The sequence below is a fragment of the Populus euphratica genome, unplaced genomic scaffold (genome assembly GCF_000495115.2).
Source record: "Populus euphratica unplaced genomic scaffold, PopEup_1.0 scaffold181.1, whole genome shotgun sequence".
In the NCBI taxonomy this organism is placed as follows: domain Eukaryota; kingdom Viridiplantae; phylum Streptophyta; class Magnoliopsida; order Malpighiales; family Salicaceae; genus Populus; species Populus euphratica.
This window is the reverse complement of record NW_011499958.1, coordinates 326,929-346,927: the sequence shown is the minus strand read 5'-3', so window position 1 is coordinate 346,927 and position 19,999 is coordinate 326,929. Positions and strand designations below refer to the sequence as shown.

Here is a 19,999-nt window from a genome sequence, read left to right as displayed (position 1 = left end):
ATTTTTATAAATTATTTTAAATTAAACAAATAGTCATAAAAAATGAATATCAAATGTAATAGATAAAAAAATTGAAAGATGGTGAAATTAAAAAAATATTAATTTTATAAATTATTTTAAATGAAATAAATAATAATAAAAAAATTAAGATCAAATTTAGTTGATATATAAAAATTAATTAAAAATAACAAGATAAAAACAAATAGAATAAAAAAATAAAGATTAAATTTGATATAAAAATTAAATTATAAATGATAAAATTAAAAATAAAAAAATATATATACAGAAATTTAAAAATAACTAACCATGCTTGATATAATTAACAAGATATTTTTATAATTTTTAAAGAATATTTTTTATTCAAAATAAAAAAAATAATACTTTACTAAACATTAAGCTAACTTTTCATTTAATTAGAAAAATATTTTTCATTAAATAAATACAGAAAAAATTATAAAATAATACTTAAAAAATCACTTTACATTAAACAAACGATACTAGTGAAATACAATTCTGAACAATTAAAAAGATTCCATTGCACCCTTTTCCTTCTGTCCTATATATGATGAGTCCGCTCACGATATACGATATATAAAATCAACAGCAGGCGTATTGCGTGGCATGGGCCTGCACATAAATTTATGTGTTCATTTATTCTCAGGAGGCGCAGCGGAGATAGAGAGAGAGAGAGAGAGAGAGAGAGACGGAGAGACAGAGATCTTCCAGTTCAGATCGATCCTTATCTCTGATGTCTGACCCATTAATGGTCACGGGTGGCCTCAGCCTAGGTCATCATCTATGGCGCCAGAAGGAGAGTTTGATCAGTATATATATGCCTCCTTAATTAAGACCCAAAATTATGAATACCGCTGAAGTGCAGCTAATTATAGGCACTTCAGTTTAAATATGATGGAAAGTAGTGCTCACTTCTCAGAATCTGTCAATTTGGTTGAGCCCGCCTGAAATTGTCTTGCATGGCTGGCTTGCTTTTGAACATCAATCAGGTGAGATCTCAAGTGTTTGCCTGCCTGATGAGTAATGGTCTGGTGTGTTTCTGCAAAGGGGGCTTGTCTTCTTTCTTCTTTCAAGAATCAACACAGGGCAGTACTGTCTCTAAACTAATTTCTTTAGACTTCCAGTAGCTAGTTCCAGTAGCTGTGAATTGTGGTAGAATTAATGATCTTTTGTAGATTGTATATGATGAATGCAAAATCTTCTCACCCATGTAACCGTACAAATTTTTTGTCATCTCATGTTTTGACAATCCGAGTGCAAAAAAAAACCACCCCTTTCTCTTGTTAATTTCTTCTTTCTTTCTTGTTAATCTCTGTATATCTATCTGTTAATAAAATAGTTAACAGCGATCACAGGTCTTTTTCCTGTCGCTTTTTCCCCTTTCCTTTCTTTCACTCTGATTCTCGTTCAACTTATGAGGATAAAGAAAAATCACTAAAATAAAACCTTATGGTGTTGACGGACACAGGGTTAATTTTCAGAATCAACTATAACATGGATGCATGTATGCTTATTTTGCCCCCAGGCTGGCCTTTGGGTTAGGGGCAGAGCTAAAATTGCCTTAATAAACAAAGAAACATATTGAATCATGCTCAAAAGAAGTGGACGAGGCAGGCGAGGACCACTTTCGTTTTACCGTTCAAGAGTTTTCTTTGTTGGCTTTCTATATTGGATAAAATAGGATTTCGGTGACAAGGAAATGATGGCAACCAAGAGAGACGCGATCAAGAATGAAGACGGTCAACTATCTAGATGGTGGTCAAGTGGTAAGGATTAAACGATTAACCATTTATGTGGTGGTCAAGTGATAAGGATTTAGGATTAAGAGGTTTGCTCTCTCTGTTGTTTCAAGTTCGAATCCTTGGTTGCTCATATAATGGCCACTGGAGGCTTACATGATCGTTAACTTCAAGACCTGGGGGATTAGTCATGGTGCGCGCAAGTTGGCCCAGACACCATATTAATCTAAAAAAAGAATGAAGACGATCTGGGAGTACAAGAATAGAATCATCAGCCAATCTCTCGAAGTACTACCGCGGTAGAAGTAGATGGAGACCACCCACGGCAGGTCAGGGCATTTGTGTTTTAGGAATGAAAGGAACTTGCACTTCAATTTTGAGCCAATGTTCTATCACCCAAGTCCTTTAGTGTTTTGCCAGGGAATTTGAGCTTCTCCGGACCCGGTAGTCCATGGGCCGGGTAAAATGTTTTTTTTGCAGTGTCAAAAAATGATAGTCAAGCATTCCAAGTGTATTTTAAAAATTAAAAAAATTAAGATATTATTACAAGAAAAATGAAACAAATAATGATTTTAAGTTCACAAGAATAAAAATATAGAGGGGTGAAATTAATTAAAAAAGTAATAAAAGAAATCTTAAAAAATAAAGTACTAATAAAATTAGGTGAGAATGTTAAAATTTACAAGTAGTAAAATGATAAAAATGGGATAATTTAGTAGAATGTAAAATAAAAAACAAAGTGAAATTATAATAGAAATCAAAATTTAAATAACAATTAAAAAGGATAAAAAATGATTTAAAAAATCCATGGACCACCATTACAAATATCTTATCTAATCTTGGAATAAAGATAAGTTGATTGAAAATGACATAAAAAAATAATAAAATCTATTTTTTTAAAATGAATAACTTCAAAGGATATAATTAAGAAGAAAATAATATTAACTCATATTAAATTTTTAAATTTATGATTCTAGCTAGTAACTAAATTGGAAACACTATATATAAAAAGTTACTATTTTAAAATTCAACTCAATTTAATAAATTGACCTATTATCCAGGTAACCTGTAACTTAAACTGAGCAGAATTTCAAAAGAAATTTAGAGAAAACTAATTAAGTATAAAGCAATTACCCTAGTAAATCAATTAAAACAGGGTTAAAACCCTTTTTTTTAAATAGTATTTTTTATATTTGTTTTATAAATATATTTTTTTATTTGACTCTTGAGTAAGCCCTAAAATAATGAGAAAACCAAGAGGATCAAATAAAAAATAAAATATCAAATGATAAAATAAATAAATAAATTTAATGATAAAAAATAACAATTAAGAGAACAACAATCTCATTCAAGAAAAAATATAAAAGGAATATCTATAATTTTTAATTGAAGGGAAAATTAAAGGAAAAAAAGAGAGATCAAATTAATAAATCAATCTAAAATAAAAAAAATAAAAAAAAATAAAAGTTCAAGGTAAGAATAAAATTTAAAAAAACAAGAATTTGATAAAGAATAGTTCAAGGTTATACATGTAATAATAAAAATTTTAAAAAAACAAGAATTTGATAAAGAATTAAGAATCAAAACTAAAAATAAAAATATTTAAGGTTAAATTTTAAATATCAAGTTGAATGATGAAATTAAAAAAATTAAATTTAAATTTTTTAAAAATAAAAAAATTAATTTTTTGTAATGTTTTTTAGTTGATGTGAAAAATAAAAATATTATTTTAATATATTTTTTAAAAAAGAAAAAGGAAAAAAAACATTCTTTTCCTTGTAACAGGAAAAAAGGAACCACCGAAACGGACAGCTCAGCTCACACAAGTGGCTTGTCCGGACGGAAACAATCACCTGATCTCTTCCACTTGACAGAAGATTTCAGCAGAATCATCAGTCAAAGTGTTACATTTGTGGCTCCAATTGTGACAGCGAAAAAGAACTGGATAAGGAAAGGGTGACGGCAAATGCTAGCTGGCAGGCAGGCAGGCCGGCCGCCCGCAGGAGTAGAAATCTTACGGGCCAGTCAAGAGTGCCTGCATCGATGAAATTAGCTCATTACCGTTGGATACAGCGACCCCCGATCTTATGGGAAATGGATTAGAGTTTTTAGCAGTCTCTGAAATTCCTGAAAGAAAGTAGAAAGTTCACTGAGATTGCCTCATTAACACAACCTTTAAAATTTCAAATCTTTTTTACATAACAAGTTTAGCAATGCTACGTTTTAAGAAATTTTATCTTATTTTCAGTAAATAGATAACGTAGTTACTTGAATCTTGTGCTTGTATTTCATGTACTATTTTTTTTTTAAAAAATGAGTTTCCTTTCTTAAAATACAAGCACAAGATTCAAGTACCAGTCAGGAGCCGTCTTGTCTTCGGCTTCAGGGTAACTAGCCATAGAAGCAAGACTGGGGGCCGATCGCTTCTTTTTTTTTTTATCCTGATACGGAACCATGCTCAAGGGATAATATCATAATAAAGGGATCGAGGGCAAGGGTGCCTGCCACCAGCTCCTATGAATGTTATATCTGCTTGTAGGAACCTTCGAAGAAACTTTCGTCGAGTCCAAGTCATGGCTTCGGTCCAGGAAAGCTGAGCATTATCAGAGGGGGCTGTGTCATAAATTTGATCCCAGAAAATTTAACCCGAAACAGGAACAGTAAGCATTTCAACCCAACTTCTGACACACAAGCACAAAACTCATTAAATTTCATGCATGTAATGTTCTTTTTTCTTCTTTTTTTTTTGCCTTAGCCATTGCCAAACTTGTTTATACATGCTTGAAATAGATATTTTGTTTTTGAATTTTAAGAGTATTATTTAAAAAATTATATTTTTATATTTTTGTTTTAAATTAATTTTTTTAGATATTTCTATATCATCTTAATATAGCACACTAATTTTTTTTAAAAAAAATTATCAAATAATGAATGGTTATCACATTTCTTAAATATTAAGATCACCACCACACATGCTTAACAAGCACTTACAATCTGTATATTAATATATTACATGTAGAAGAAATTTTATCATGTGCAAGCACTTCTCCGAGTGCGTTTTGCATATAGAAGGAAGTTTCCGTTTTCAACAAGCGAAGCCGCAAAGCATCGAGTTGATAAACAGCATCCTGATAAAGCATAACGTAGTTAACTTGGTCACAAAAGAGCCACGACAAGCAAAGCAAAAGTCAAGAGAAAAGCTCCTTCACCAGGACTTCACAACAAAAGGAAAAGATTGCAAGTTAATTTTGATTTGTCCCTTTTTCTGAAGCACTAGATGATTCCAGCTATGGGCCCTGTCTATAAAAAAAATAACATAAATTTTAAACGTGCCACAGTCAATTAGAGTGACTGAGTTTTATCCTGCCTAAATCTTCTCCTCCTTTTTTTTTTTCATTTTAATTACATAAAAAAATCAATCTACACAATCTGTTTTAAATTTTATCGAAAAAGACAATAATAATAAAAATTCAATCACAACAAAATATAAAAAAAAATTATGAGAACCCACGACAGAAAAAAACTACTTAGATTATAGTCCATTCAAGTTCTTCCAGTAATTAAAATAATATAATCATAAAGTTTTTGTCTAGATTAACTAAAAGATATACATCAAATTACTAAATCCATCATCACAAGGATGGATTCTATCAATAACAACAAAGAAAAAAATAAGTTAAATCTTATTAATTAGATCTTTTTAAAATATTTAAAAATAAAAATTTTTCAGTAATTAACACTATCTAAAAAATTATTATTAAGAATAACATATTAAAATCTCATCTTAGTTACCATACAATTTAGGTAAAAAGATTGAACACATATTTTTTCTTCATTCTTTTTTATTTTTCTACCAAAAGCTCTCTCCCTCTCCCTCTCTCTTCCTTTTGTATATATTGGTGCATAATAAAAATAAGTAAAAGTATACCTAATCACTTGTATGACCTAAAAAATTTTAAACTTTTGTACTTTATTTTTACAGTTTTATATGAGGTTTTGGTCTATAAAAGAAACCAAACTTAGTATAGTTTATGTTTTGAAAATGATAAATTTGTGCAAGATAGATACATAAAAGCAAATATAATTGATCATAATTATTCTATAAAATCATCATTAGGATATGTAATGACGTTTATTTGAGGAGTAGTTTTATGACAATTAATATTACAAAAATATATTATATTATTCACTATAAAAGATAAATACATTACTTTTAATAAAAAGAAAATGAGTTTATTATGTATGAAAAAATTCTTATAAAAGAATTTTGAGCTAGATTATGACAGTTATACTGTAATCAATTTTAATAAGCATTCTACTTTTCATTCTTTATCAAAACACATTAAGGCTAATTATTAATGGACTTAAAATGTTATGAAGATAAAGTTTTTTTTAGAAGAATCACACTGATAATAATATATTGAATGTAATGATCAAGCCGAGTAAAAATTTTGATTTTTGCAAAGGTCAAGCGAGCAGAGTTCTCCTCGTGAGTTGGAAATAAGAGAATTATCAGATTGGATCCAAATTTTTTTGGGTCATAACCCACATAAATTATAAAAAAAATAAGAACAAAGGCTTAAAACTTTTTTAGATTTTGTTGGTGACTAGATGTAAAAAACCAAGTTTAGCTTGTGTAAAATAGAAAAAATAAATAAGAAAATGGTAATTTAAATGGTTTTTGTTCAAACTTTGACAACTCAATTGATTTATCAGCTATATGTTTTTATAGCAAGTCTGTAATACATAACTCTTTATTTTGTTGGCTCGATCAAATATTAATGGTGTTTAAATTAGCATAATCTTCACACAAACATAATTATTAGTTTTATGATTTTTTTTAATTTTTTTCTTTTAATGTTAATATATTTCAAAAATATTTTGTTCTGGATAATTTTATGTTTATGACTCTTAGTCTTGATTAAGAAAGAACTCTTGTGCACCCCATATTATTATTAATAGTGGAAGTTTGTAATAGGACTATGGTCCTATAGCTATTCTTGGTGTTTTTCATATAAAAAATTTGATATTAATTTATTTTGATTACTTGTTTAGTTTGTTGATTAATTAATCCTATTTTTAATTGCAGAAAAAGAAAAAATTTTGTACATGTGAATTGTGAGTTTTGAATTTAATTTAATTAATATTTTTTTAACATAAAAGACCTGGATTCGGTCTCAAAATTGAGTTAGTAGATAACGCTGTTAAATATTTTGGATAAATATCCAAACAAAAAAGTCTTAAAAACTAGAAAAAAACATCACAATATACGAAGATTCTAGAGTTTATCAGTTTATCCAACAGACATGATGAACAATAAGAGGAGTTCTAGGCTATCTATCTTTATGACCAAATTTACTTCTGGCAACTAAATTTTGTTAAACATTACAGGACTGGAATTCTAGCTAGTGTCTGAACAATACATTTCCGTTTTAGAAAGGAGAAAAAGACAACTTTTTTCACCCCAAATTGATCAAATATATATGCTTCAACTCTCAAACATCACCGATCAACAAATCATGAATAAAAACCACAACTTTTCCCATAAACTCTGCGGGGAAAAACAACCAATGCACCAAGATATAAAATGTTTAGCAGCCCACATGAGGAAGAATTTTAGGGAGTTCAAAACCAAAAGAAACACACAAGCTCAGGCTAGACTATCCCAGGTCAGAAAAATAAAATCTTGGGACAATAAAAAAGAAAAGAAACGGATCTGGAAAGCTCGAATCAAAGACTCGACATTCAAACATTTTATTAGTGATTATCTCATGAAACAAGGAGAAAAATATCATCGAATCTAAGAAATAGATCTTACAAGAACAAAGGGAAAAGGGAAAATAGAAGAATAGGCACTAAAAAAACATAATAATACATGCAGCATATGCATAAAAAAACAAATAATTGTCTTCATTTTATTGTATTAGAATTAACATCTCCTTTCTAAATAGAAGTACAGCATATATAATGTTTTTTTTTTAATTTATTAAAATAATATATTTTTAGGAAGAGAACTTTCGTTCATATTTATAATGATTTTTGCCGTCCTGGACGGTTCACCTTTACTATCCTATTCAACTGTCATTATCTGACTTACCAACAATGTTATATTTCCTTTCGTCTTTAATTTATTTAGGGAAAATTACCCTTGACACAACTTTGCATGGTCAACACAAATCTTTAAATTCAATAAAAAGAACAAAGTACCTCTAAATATATTACATCAGATATTCTCACTCTCTCTCTTTCCCATCTCTCTTACCAAACCCTAACCGCCGTCTCCCACTCCACAACCAATCAAATCCTAGTCGTTGCCACTATCAAGCCCTTACCTCTCTCCTTCACCAAACATAGCAGCCCTTCACCTCCTTCTCCAGCAAACAGCCTAGCTCCGCCACAAAATTATATCCCCTTCCATGACCATAAGGGCTTCGACTACCAGTTTGTGCATTTTGCTAGTTTTCTTATTTTCTATTTTCTCCCTTATTCGGCATTTTAAAAACTTTATCAAGAAAAATCTGAATAGAGAAAAAAGTACAACTGCCTTTAAATTGAATTGAAATTGCTTGCAGTTTCTCAGTTTAGAAAATATTTGTGAGATTAGTTTGGTGGCCAGGGTTTTTATTTTTATTTTAAGATGCGAGGGAAAACCCCCCGTTTCTGTATGAAAGCGAAGGCTCAGATCTCATCTGGGCTGATCAAGCTAAGCCTATGGGCTACCTGGTACAATCCGCTAGACGGTGTGCTAATGTTTACGTTCCGGTTTCTGAATAGCTCGCTAAAATCCTACTAATACTATCGTCGGCAGATAAGGCCCGCATGAAAATTTATTAATATTTTTATTTTGTAAGAAAACAATTGAGCTACAGATTTATGGCTAATCCGTGCGTGCTGTGCAAATAATAGACCTGGGAGCATGTCAACAGCTTCTCACAGTGGATAGCTTGGGATGTAGCCGTGCTGTCATGTGATGATAGATTTATGAACTAATAAAAAAGCTTGGTCTATGGCAGACTAGCCGTCACACTTTTCGGCTCATTGATTTGTGATCAATGCTTTTTGCGAGCAGCTGTGCTGTTGAATGTGCTCATAATTAATGAATTAATATTGTGTTCTTATTAGCCAAAGTGGTGTTCATATGACAGGGATGAACAAAAGGAGATCCCAGTCGTGGATGTCTGCATTTCTGGCTAATCATAGCTCGGAAACAGGAATACATCTACCGCAGCAAAAGGAGTCCATATATAGTGCTTGCTGTTATCTTATAAAAAGTTGGATGAGCTAGTGACCACTATCTAATCCCAGTTGCAATCAATCCATCAATGACCAGAAAAGAGATTAAGATTAATCTACTAATTAACTAATTAATTCATTCATTCATTCCAGGCAAGCTTTCAATTCAGTGCTCTGCCTCGCTCGATCTCTCATCATCCGCATTATATACATGTTTGCTAATGTAGGCACAAAAATCTTCCCTTAATCATCTCGTTTTAGATATTTAACAGCATAAATCCTATGATCTCTTCAGTCAAAAGCTCATAATTGGTCATAATTACATGAGTTGGCAAAACACACTATCCAATTGGGTTTCAAGCACCCACCTAGGAAATTAAATCCTTTATGTCTGATCAATGAAAAGAAAAATACATGTTAATGCTAAGTCAGTTATTTTCATAATAGGAAACTAGGCTAAGTGATTTATTTAGCCACTTGTAACATCATCGTAGTTAACTAAACCGTGTACACGTTCCACACATAGCACATCCTATGTATTGAGAAAACCATGGGAGTTGCTTTGTAAATTAATGATCTCTCCGTTTTTAATGAGATTAAAAAATTAAAAATAACGGAGAAGAAGAAAACGACAAAGACTACCTAATTTGAAAAATGATGATTGATTGGTTGGGAAGAGAGAGCGATGGGTTGTTGCTTTCTAGGTCAAAATAGATAACATTATATACTTAAAAAAAAAATTAAAAGCTTTTCACAGAGATATTTTAGAAATAAAAAATATTATATATTATCATTAAAAATATATTTTTTATGTTTTGTTTTTTAAAATAATATAATTTTTTTTATAAAATAACATCATGGTAATTGACTATATTATAGATTGCTATAATATAATGATATTTTCTTTCATAACAGTACAACCTAAAAAACCATAAATTGAAAGGCAAAGTGATCTTTTACGAGTTTCAATTGGCTTTGCCAAATTAAATGAAAGAAATCTTTCTCTTTTCTATTTTTGGTGCACTGTATAATTATTTATTTACCTTTTAAATTACCAAAAAGATAACTAAAAGGCAGTAGGTTTTTTCACTTTTCATCTTTTTTTGCACAATTTAATCATGCAGCTGCTCTTAAATTTTATCTTCTTGAACTTGAATCCAATAGTATTTTAATTATTTTATTATGGTTATTTTGTAGTTATCAAATAGATTCAAAGGCAATTGCGTCCAAAAAATCACATACTTTAGCGAATGGAAAAACTTGTGTCTTTCAAACGGTGCAAAGAGCGCGTGCACCCTCTTTTAACACTCAAACATCATTTTTCATGATAATATTAGAAGCGGCACGTTAAGATCATACAAGTAGCGAGGCGTGTGTCGATAGCAGACCAACAATGCGACTTCGATGAACCTATTTTCTTCTCCCCCTATTTTTTTTTGTTTTTCTTAGTAAAATACAAAAGTTTTCTTTTATTTGATTTTTTGTATAATTTGGTTTGTATTCTTTTGATCGTTGTCCTTTTTTTAATCTTTTATATATTAATTTCTTTCTTTAATTTCATCTCTTGTTAATTTCATTTATTTTTTATATTAAATTTGATTTTTATTATTTTTATTTATATTTACTTCTTTTTTATTTTTTTTTATAAATGGTTTTTTTTCAATTTCACCTTTTTTTTTATCATTTTCATAATTGAATTTTATTTTAAATTTAACCCCTCAATTTTTTATTTAGATTTATTTTTATATCAAATCTCATCTTTTTTTTTATTTCTATTTTTTTTGTTTTATATCCTTTTTTTTATTATGTTTTCTTTCCCAATTTCATCCTTGGTTATTTCTTGATTGAGAGTTTTACTTTGTTATTTTTTAGGGTTTGTCTTCTATTAAGTTAGTTTCATGATCATGACTGGGGCAAGAGTTTTGAATATTAACATGTGCCTACTTAATTTTTTTAGGTTATTTAATTATTTAATTTATTTATTTTTAATTTTATTCTTCAATATTTAATTTATTAAGAATTGGTCTTGATGTTTTTTTTCTTCACTTTCCTTTTTATGAGGTTTTACCAATTTTATGCTCATGGTCACAAGATCAACGGGTTAACCTAGGTTGGGTCGATCTTTTTTTCCATTGCTTTTATTTTTAAAATTAATTTTTTTTCAGTTTTACCTTTCAACATTGAGTTATTTAATAATTAAAATTTATTGATTTATTCAATTTGTTTTCGATGTTATTATCTTAATATTACAACCAAGTCATTATGTGACGTACTAACTAGAATGAACTCGAGTTGGTTTTTTTCATCTTCGTTTTTGCTAGTTTTTTTGATCATTTTTTTATTATTGTTATATTTTTTTATATTATTAAAATTTATTATATTTGATCAAGTTAATATCCGAGTCTTTTTATATTTATTAAATTATAAGAATTTATATTATTTGATAACACTTGCGTCAGCTTGACATATTTTTTAATGGTGAAACAAATTTGGGTAGGCCGTGACGAAGCATGGGACACTATCCAGTGGCAACTATATATAATAGCATGCGTGGGATGGGCATGTATTAATTATATATGGGAGGGTCCATTTATTTTCTGTGAACTAGAAATAGCTGGAGAGAGAGAGAGATCCTTCAGATCGATCCTTATCTCTGGCTGGCTATTTGATGTCCGACTCAATAATAGTCACGGGTGGCCCAAACCCAGGTCGTCCATGGGAGCACAGACAGAGTTTGATGAGAATGTATATGCCACCGTAAGAATCCTGTTGCAAAAGCTGAAGTGCAGAGCTAGCTATTGAGTACTAATAACATTCGCGCTTCAGTTTAAAGGTATATGTATATATGATGGCAAGTTATGCGTGCTCACTTCCCAGAATCTGTCAATCAGTTGAAGTATATCGGGCTCCATGGCTCTTAATTTGAAGTCAGTGGATGTTTATAGAATCAAGGATGTCTTTTTTGTTGTGTTCTGGATTCTTTGTCTGCGTTGTTGGCTCAGGGCTGCCTAGCTCTCAGATCAATCAGGTGAGCTGATTTCACAGTACTAGATATTCCCGAGTCCTGATGAACCATGTGTTTCTGTGTCTTTTGATTAGCTGCGATGAGAATCTTTGTGTGATGTAACTGTTTTTTTCCTTTTTTGTTTTCATCCATGTAAGACATGCAATGACACATATTATAAAGCCTTAGAGTCATTGTTGTTATTGTACAAAGTTCTGTCATCTCATGTTTGACAAACTAATTAAGGTTAAATTAAACACCCTCTTTTCCTTTGTTTCAGTTTCTCCCAGCCTCCGTTTCTCTTTTCTTTTCCTTTTCTTTTTTCATTAGTTTCTTGATCACTTTTTCCTTCCTCCTCTCTTCCCTTTCGAGTTTTGGTATAATTAATCATAATTCACATGCAAAATATAACAATAATGATGATATATGATGGTGTTTTTTTTCTTTTCCTGAAAGAAATGAAAGAGTGAAATCTTCCATAAAATGGGAACGTGTATGTTTATCCAGCCAAGGGTACTTGAAGGTTAAGTTTTGTGTTACTGTCAAAGCCGTAATTGCTCCTTTTGCTTTTGCTTTTCTTTTTCTTTTTTCTTTACAAGTGGATGTTATGCGATTTTTTTTTAATTTTTTTTTTAATATAGCTTGTTAAAATAATTAACTTTTTTTAAAAAAAAATTAATTTAAAATAAAAAAATAAAAAATATTTTTAAAACACAAAAATTAATCGAGAGACCGAATCCTCGTGCATCATGCATATATTTATACAGATCAGAATTCAATCATGAGGATATCATAATAGAGAGGGAGTATAAGAGATTAAAAGCAAGCCCCTATAACCAAAAAAACAAAAAAACACTGGACCACCAGCCACAAAAACCGAGCCCTACCCACGCCACTCGCCCAAAAGGACATTTTTCGTATAGGAATGGAAGGCATCGCAACTCCTGCAGTTAATAGGCTGTATGGACACTTGTTAATTGCCTAATGGCTAATGGTGTATAGCCAGTGGGCTTCAACCATGCCGATGGTGGTCCAGGTTCTGATTAATGTCGGGATATCTCGGAATGTCAAGTTTATTTTAACATATATTAACAATACTCTAAAAGATATAGAAAAATATTGTAACTTTCTTCATATCTTTATTTTTATTGAACTTATATATTATAATTATAATAATATAATAATAATAGCATATAGCTGTCTTTTTTTTCTTTTTTAATTTTTTTTCCTTTTTTTTCCCTTTTTATTTTTTTTCCTTTTTTATGTCTTTATAAGTTTTTTTTTGTGTTTTCCTTTGTGTTTTTTTAATGAGTTTTTTTAATTTAGTTTATTAATGTTAATTTTTTTATTTAGTTATCATATTTTCATAATATGGATCTCGAGTTTGATGAATTACTCAGAATTTTTGTTTTTCTTCTTTTTAATTAAATTTTTTCATTTAGTTTAGTTTGTTAATGTTAAATTTTTTCTATTTAATTATCACACTTTCATGACATATATTCCGGGTTTGACGGGTTAACCTTTTAATTTTTTTTACCTATTTAATTATCAAACTTTCATGATACAAATATTAGGTTTGATGGGTTAACCTGATTTGAAAAGTTAACCTATTTAATTCAGATTTTTTTTTATTAATTTTTTTCTTTATATTGGTTTTTTTCTTCATTAATGTTATTATTAATATTATAAATATTACTCTTAAATCAGATGTTATAGCTAAATCTAAAACTTTTAAATATAACTTTACAGAAAAATTTAACACTTTTAAATCTTAATTTTTTTTATATATATGTTTTATAAAAAAAATTAATCATGTGCCGTAATATAGCTAGTAATATTAAAGGTCTGTAATGTCTTGAAGTAGGAAGCCTATTAAAACTGCCATCCAATTATGATTGGTTTAAACATGTTAAACTCGGTTTAGAAACTAATAGGAAAGAGTTGGAATCATTGAATTACTATGTCAACTTATTTATTAACACTTCATTTTGTTTTTTCTCTTTTATATAATATTTTAAATATTGATCTGAGTCATAATTAGATTTAGCTGAATCAATCAAATGGCTAAATTAATCAAGTTTTTATTAAGTTATTCTCATGAGCCAAGATTTAGGTCTCAAGCTTCTTAGATCAACTCTACCTCCCAGGCTTAACATACCATACTGATCTGTTCAACCGCAAGATATTTGTCGTCGTGTCCAGCCAAATGGATGTCCGAGAAGCTACAGTAGCAGAAAAGCAGGCAGGTCCTCTGTTTCCGGGACAAATTGCTAGTCTCATCCATTCAACTTGAGTTTTCAGGACGAATATCAGTCACCACCACACCGTATGGGTAAAAAGGCTGGCAGGCAACCGGAAGTACATATGCGGTTCTCGCGTACCCTGGTTCGGGCATAGAAAGACACGGGCAATGACAAATTTAACCATCATTAACTAGCTGCAGTTGGCGGTGGTAGCAGCCAGCCCTAACAAAAGCAGCTGCTGCTCAGAGCTGGTACACCACGCCATTATCTGGCTCGTGGCCTGGCTATGCTAGCCTACCCCTAACTGCTCGTTTCGTTTGGAGAACAGTGCGTCAGTACTGGGCATTGATGAGCTTTAATTCACTTCTTTTAATTCCATTATAAATGCAGTCCATAAATTAGAGCGACCAAGATACCCCAGCATCTCATCCCAGAATGCATGCCCTCCAATTGCTTAATGATTAGACATGTTCAAACATATTTTTTTGTCATATTACAACAGTTTAACAATAGCAGATAGAAACATGATGGAATCATTCAACTCAGACTAATCCAACTGAAACAAAGAGATGGGTGACAAAGGAAAGACCCCTCCAATGAGAGCAGACGTTCTACACTTTCCAGCCGAGCAGGACTTGTGTGTACAGCGACTGCATACAACAACTACAACCACCATCCTAGAAAGCCCTAAAAGAGATACCTTACCAATTAAATGTTCTATAGTTGATACCATTTTCTTTTTTCTTTTTTTATTCACAAGCCAATTTAGTGTCAAAGCTGCTCAAGCAGATTGCGAAAGCCTGAAATGCAGACAAAGGATACCGGTAATCCATGGTGAACATATCCTTGCCAACCTTACCAAACTGAAGAATGATCTTGTCATGATCAGACTGAGCAGGCTGCGATGGTGTTGGTGCACCAGCAGCAGGTTGTGTTGCAGCGATAAGCTGGAAATTCTTGACTGAGGCAACTGTCACTCTCCCACGGAAATTCAGGCACCAACACTGCAACTGTTCATGCCATCTTGGTGCCTTGTTTCGGAGAACAAGTGGTATCTCCTTTCCCTCTTCATCTTCTTCTCGAGGACCAACAATGTCAGAAAAACGTGAACTGCTAAACTCAGTTGAATTGTCAATTGATTTAGAAAAGGAAATGCTCCTAAAAGAGTCTTCAAGGCAGCGTGGGACGAGCTCAGGCTGGCCTGGGACAGAGCCACCTGGCTCAAGGGACAACGCAGGGATTGAGTGCATGGTGCAGTGCATCCTCCGTGGACCCCTGGTGCCAAGCACATTCAGCTCATATGTAACCTGAGCAATGTTATAGCTGCCTGTAGGGACCTTTGGAGAAACTTTCTTTGAGTAGAACCTGCGGCTTCGACCAGGTGGTGCAAGCTGAGCATTGTTGTATGAAGGCTGTGTGTCATAAATTATGAACTTTGTACCCAAAAAATTTGACCTGAAACAAAAACAATTAGCATCCCAAACACCTTCTGGCACAAAAAAAAAAATTGCGACCAACTATCCCATCTAAGTTCATCTGACATCAGCAATCACATATCAATGTTCCAACAGTGCAGCCATTGCAAAACTCGCCATAAAGATATCCATAGAATGGAAGTGTTAAAAACACCACCTTGAATGCCTAACAAGCCCTTGCATCTGACTCACATCACGCAATTAATATCAACCATCAGAAACAAACTACCATGACCTCCTAAGAAAAGTACAAGTTCACAACTCTTCATCTTTAAACCATTGACCAAGCTATAGCAGCAAATGATACATGAAAAACCATCACCAGCGTCATTACATCCTTCTGGCATCAGAAGAGAAAACAAGCATCACACCTTCAAATGAAGAAACAAAGCTCTAACCAGACTAGATAAAAACTACCACCCTAATTTGTAACCTAGTTCCAGGTACTTATGTGAGGACAGAAGAATGACATTGTTAATTTTATAATACCATATAAATATTTAGTCCACACAGCTAGAATGCGAGACACAAACATTAACTCCAATAACATAAACACATAGTGTATTTCAATTAAAATAATGAAAAATCAAAGTTCAGTTCAGATATATATATAAAAGGTTTGGATCTCATGACTTGGCAACAAGTACACCTTGTCTAGTAGATAATGAGAGGTAGTCGTTAATGCTATACTATATCAGCTCTTGAGGGATTGCTACGCTTGAATGAAGAGAGCTTGGAACCCATGGAATGTTTTTTTAGTTACAAAGTAGAGATTCAGAACTCTAGATCTCCCAAGGTAGGGGGACACTTGTCCCAACTGAGCTCCAGCTCATTGGCACTCGTATGGAATGTTTAGGTATATTCAATCTTCATGTCAGAAAAGGAAATTGTCCCAAGTTCAGGACTTCAGCAAGTAAATATTCGTCATGAAATCAACTCTCACCTCAGTTTTCCAATATATGTGCTATTTGATCTTGATACATTATCTGCATCCATGGAGATGACATACTCCGTGCATGTAGTTCTCTGTGTGCGTTTTGCAGACAGAAGAAATTTCCCATTTTCAACAAGCAAAGCTGCATGGGCATGTCACTAATCACCAACATATTTGTATCATATAGAACAATATAGAAAATTGGGAAAACTGTAGAAAAAATTTTCATCTTCAGGAACTGATAACTTGGATTGAATATGAAATAACAGGTAAAAGAGAGAAGAAAAAAGAAACCATTCAAGAAAGCTCAAGGGGATGTTTACAACAGCATTCACAGTGGACATAGCTTCCAAAAGATATGAGATTCACAAGAAGTTTGTTAAACAGCTATTTCAAGGAACGAACTCATTCGTATCCATTAAGATAGAAATGTGCTTCCCAGGAAGACCTAATTGCATCTTTTGGCAATAAGAAACTTCCTTTTCAAAAGATCAAAGTGCGAGTTACATGCACAAACTCATCATAAATAAGAGCAACTGGTCATTGCATAAAAAACTTTCAGAGGATGTAAGAAACGTTTAACAGAGATAATACAAAATGATATTACTTTGTCACAAACATTCAATTAAGAAGATTTATAAATGTGCTTGAACACATAATTACAGTGAGCTCTTGGACATGTATATATGAGTGTCAGTGAGTGTGCGCCTGTGTGTGATGTAAGACACGTTTAACAAAGATAATACAAAATGATATTACTTTGTCACAAACATTCAATTAAGAAGATTTACAATGCTTGAACACATAATTACAGTGAGCTCTTGGACATGTATATATGAGTGTCAGTGAGTGTGCGCCTGTGTGTGTGTGTGAGAGAGAGGGAGGGAGGGACGGAGGACATCAAATGCACATCAGAAAACATTTGGATTGCTGATAAAACTTGCAACAACCATGCTGGTTTCTTCCCAATATAGAAAATAAATTACTAAAAAACAAAAAGAACCATCCTTCTAGCTGGTCAATTTGGAAAACTGCACGAAACATAATATTCATTCTCAGGAAGAATAAACAGCAGAGCCATGCATTACAGCAGAGAAATACTTTGATGAAAAGAAACTGGAGACAGTAATTTATCCATTGACATTGGTATTAGAAATAAAGCAGGTCCTACAAAAATGTCAGTGAGGGAAGCTCACCAGGGCTAAGGCAAAGGAAAAGATGGTAAGTTAAGTTTGATTTGTCCCTCTTTATGAAGCACTGGATAGTTCCATCCCTGGACCCTGGCTGTAAATGGATAGAAAAAGAGAATTTTATCAATTTATCATTTTGAAACATACAAAATCCTTCCTATGCCAATAAATATTTACATCCACGAGTTAATGCTCAGGTGAACATCTTGCAGATATGGAAACCTATTACTTGCACTGAATATTATAAACATTTCTTCAAATATTGATAAGAGATAAAGATAATGGAATGGAAGTTCAGCCCAAAAGGTTATTATACCTGCTTTAGGGAAACTGGGAAAGTGATCTTCCCACTGAACTCTGGACTTCTAACAATTTCTTTACACATTCCCCTCCAAGCCCTGCAAACCGAAGCACAAGCAACAACATGCTTGCGAGATGGCCATGTGCTCTCGCTAGCCTCCAACCTCTTGATCACATCCCGTAGTAACTCAGGAGGAAGACCAGCCCAACGACTATTCTGGATGACCACAGGCTCGTCTTGCAACTCACAAGTTGAACCATGAGATTTCCCTCTGAGATGACATGGCAGCCTCACCTTGAAGCACCGCCTTGACAAACTCACAAACCCATCCCTCATGTCACGAACTATACTTCGGAATGACATTTTATCTAATACACTTGCAGGCTTAAGTTAATATTCACTTCAATGTGGTTGCATAAAATATATTTACACTCAAGTCTATGAATGACCACAAATCATAGCACGCGTGCACAACTGCAAAGCAACAAAAACTGTTTTAAATTCCAGCTATGACACCAATGCATATCACCAAAAAAGGATGGAGAAACAAGACAGACAAGGGAAAAGCACAAAGCAAGATAAGCAGATTCCTATAAAAGAAAAGACTCACCAAAAGCATCTAAACTACCAGACATCTTTTCCGGGTTTTAAACTAATCTTTAAATCAAAATTGCAATCGGTTCGAATTTAACTTACTGTTCATGACACTCATGCACACATTAAGAATCTTCATAAAAAGGAAGCAAACCCATTTTCCAATTAATTCATATTCTAACCTTCTGCATAATGAAAAATTATTCAAATAAAGAATCTTATAAGAAAAGAGAGAACCATAACTCCAACACCATATTTATATATAAAAAAACCCTTCAACCGGGTCTTAAGCTTAGTTCAACCATTTTTTCTTGGTTAAGTTCTTCTAGATATTATCTACAACAAGAACCGAGCCTCAACCCAAGCTTCTAAAGTTTATCTGCTGAAAAAAAAACAGAAAATATTCTTAAAATACAAATGATAGAAAAAAAATTACTAGAGTTTATCAGTTTATCGAGGAGTATTTAGCAATACGCTGAGGAATGATGTCTTTAACTTCTTAGCTTCATCCTTTTGTCTTAATTTGTTTTACAAATATGAAATGAATATTATAGGACTGAGATTCTAACGTGTCTAAACTGACGCTGGACATTTCAGTTGGGAAAAAAAAAAAAAAAAACCAACCTCTTATACCACAATCAAATACCCATTCTTCCACTTTTCATCTTCATCTTCGCTGATCAGCAAAGATCAGGACTTTTCACACAAACTCTGCAACAGAAACAACTCTTCAACCTCACCCATTCACCAAATTTCCAAATGCTTAAATCATAAAAAAAAGTATAAAATTTAACAATCCACTAACCTAAAAAGTTAAAAAATCATAGCAAAAAATAAAATAAAATTGACCATGCCAACCCTTCACCAGCTATAAAGACAGGAAGAGGGAATGGGTCCTAATAATTCTTGTCAAAGACTCGGAATTTGGACTTTCATTGGGAACTTTAACAAGAAACAAACAGAAAAATCTCCGAATCTAAGAAACAGATCTTGGAGAAGAAAAAGAGACAGAGAAGTAAAGTGCAGGATGTGGAGCATGATAGCTCACTGCTCTCCCCCTTGTGTGTCAGATCCTTCGCTTTACAAAACGTTCTCTCTCCGTCTATCTTGTTTCTCTCTCTAGAGCGGACCTCAAGTTTGATTAATCCCAAGAACTTGCATAAAAAACAGAGTTGGCTTCACTATTCTTTTTATAATGTCTCCTCGTTGTTGAATGAAGAGGAGCACCTTTATATGATTTAGCTCTGTAAATTATTTGTATAATGCTGTGG

General features: G+C 32.2%; 1 protein-coding gene across 2 annotated transcripts; it reads right to left on the bottom strand.

Moving 5' to 3' along the window:
* Positions 1-14,679: 14,679 nt before the first annotated feature.
* Positions 14,680-19,999, bottom strand: LOC105138473 (tubby-like F-box protein 8). 2 transcript variants are annotated; one of them, XM_011044553.1, is made up of 6 exons: positions 19,534-19,999; positions 19,353-19,439; positions 18,150-18,608; positions 17,840-17,927; positions 16,653-16,785; positions 14,680-15,689 (listed from the first exon to the last, which is right to left on the bottom strand). In XM_011044553.1, exons 3-6 carry the CDS (start codon positions 18,495-18,497, stop codon positions 14,984-14,986), a joined length of 1,275 nt encoding a protein of 424 aa, XP_011042855.1. In that variant the 5' UTR covers positions 18,498-18,608; positions 19,353-19,439; positions 19,534-19,999; the 3' UTR covers positions 14,680-14,983. The 2 variants fall into 2 exon arrangements, with proteins under 2 accessions (XP_011042855.1, XP_011042854.1); XM_011044552.1 differs by having other exon boundaries at positions 19,353-19,999.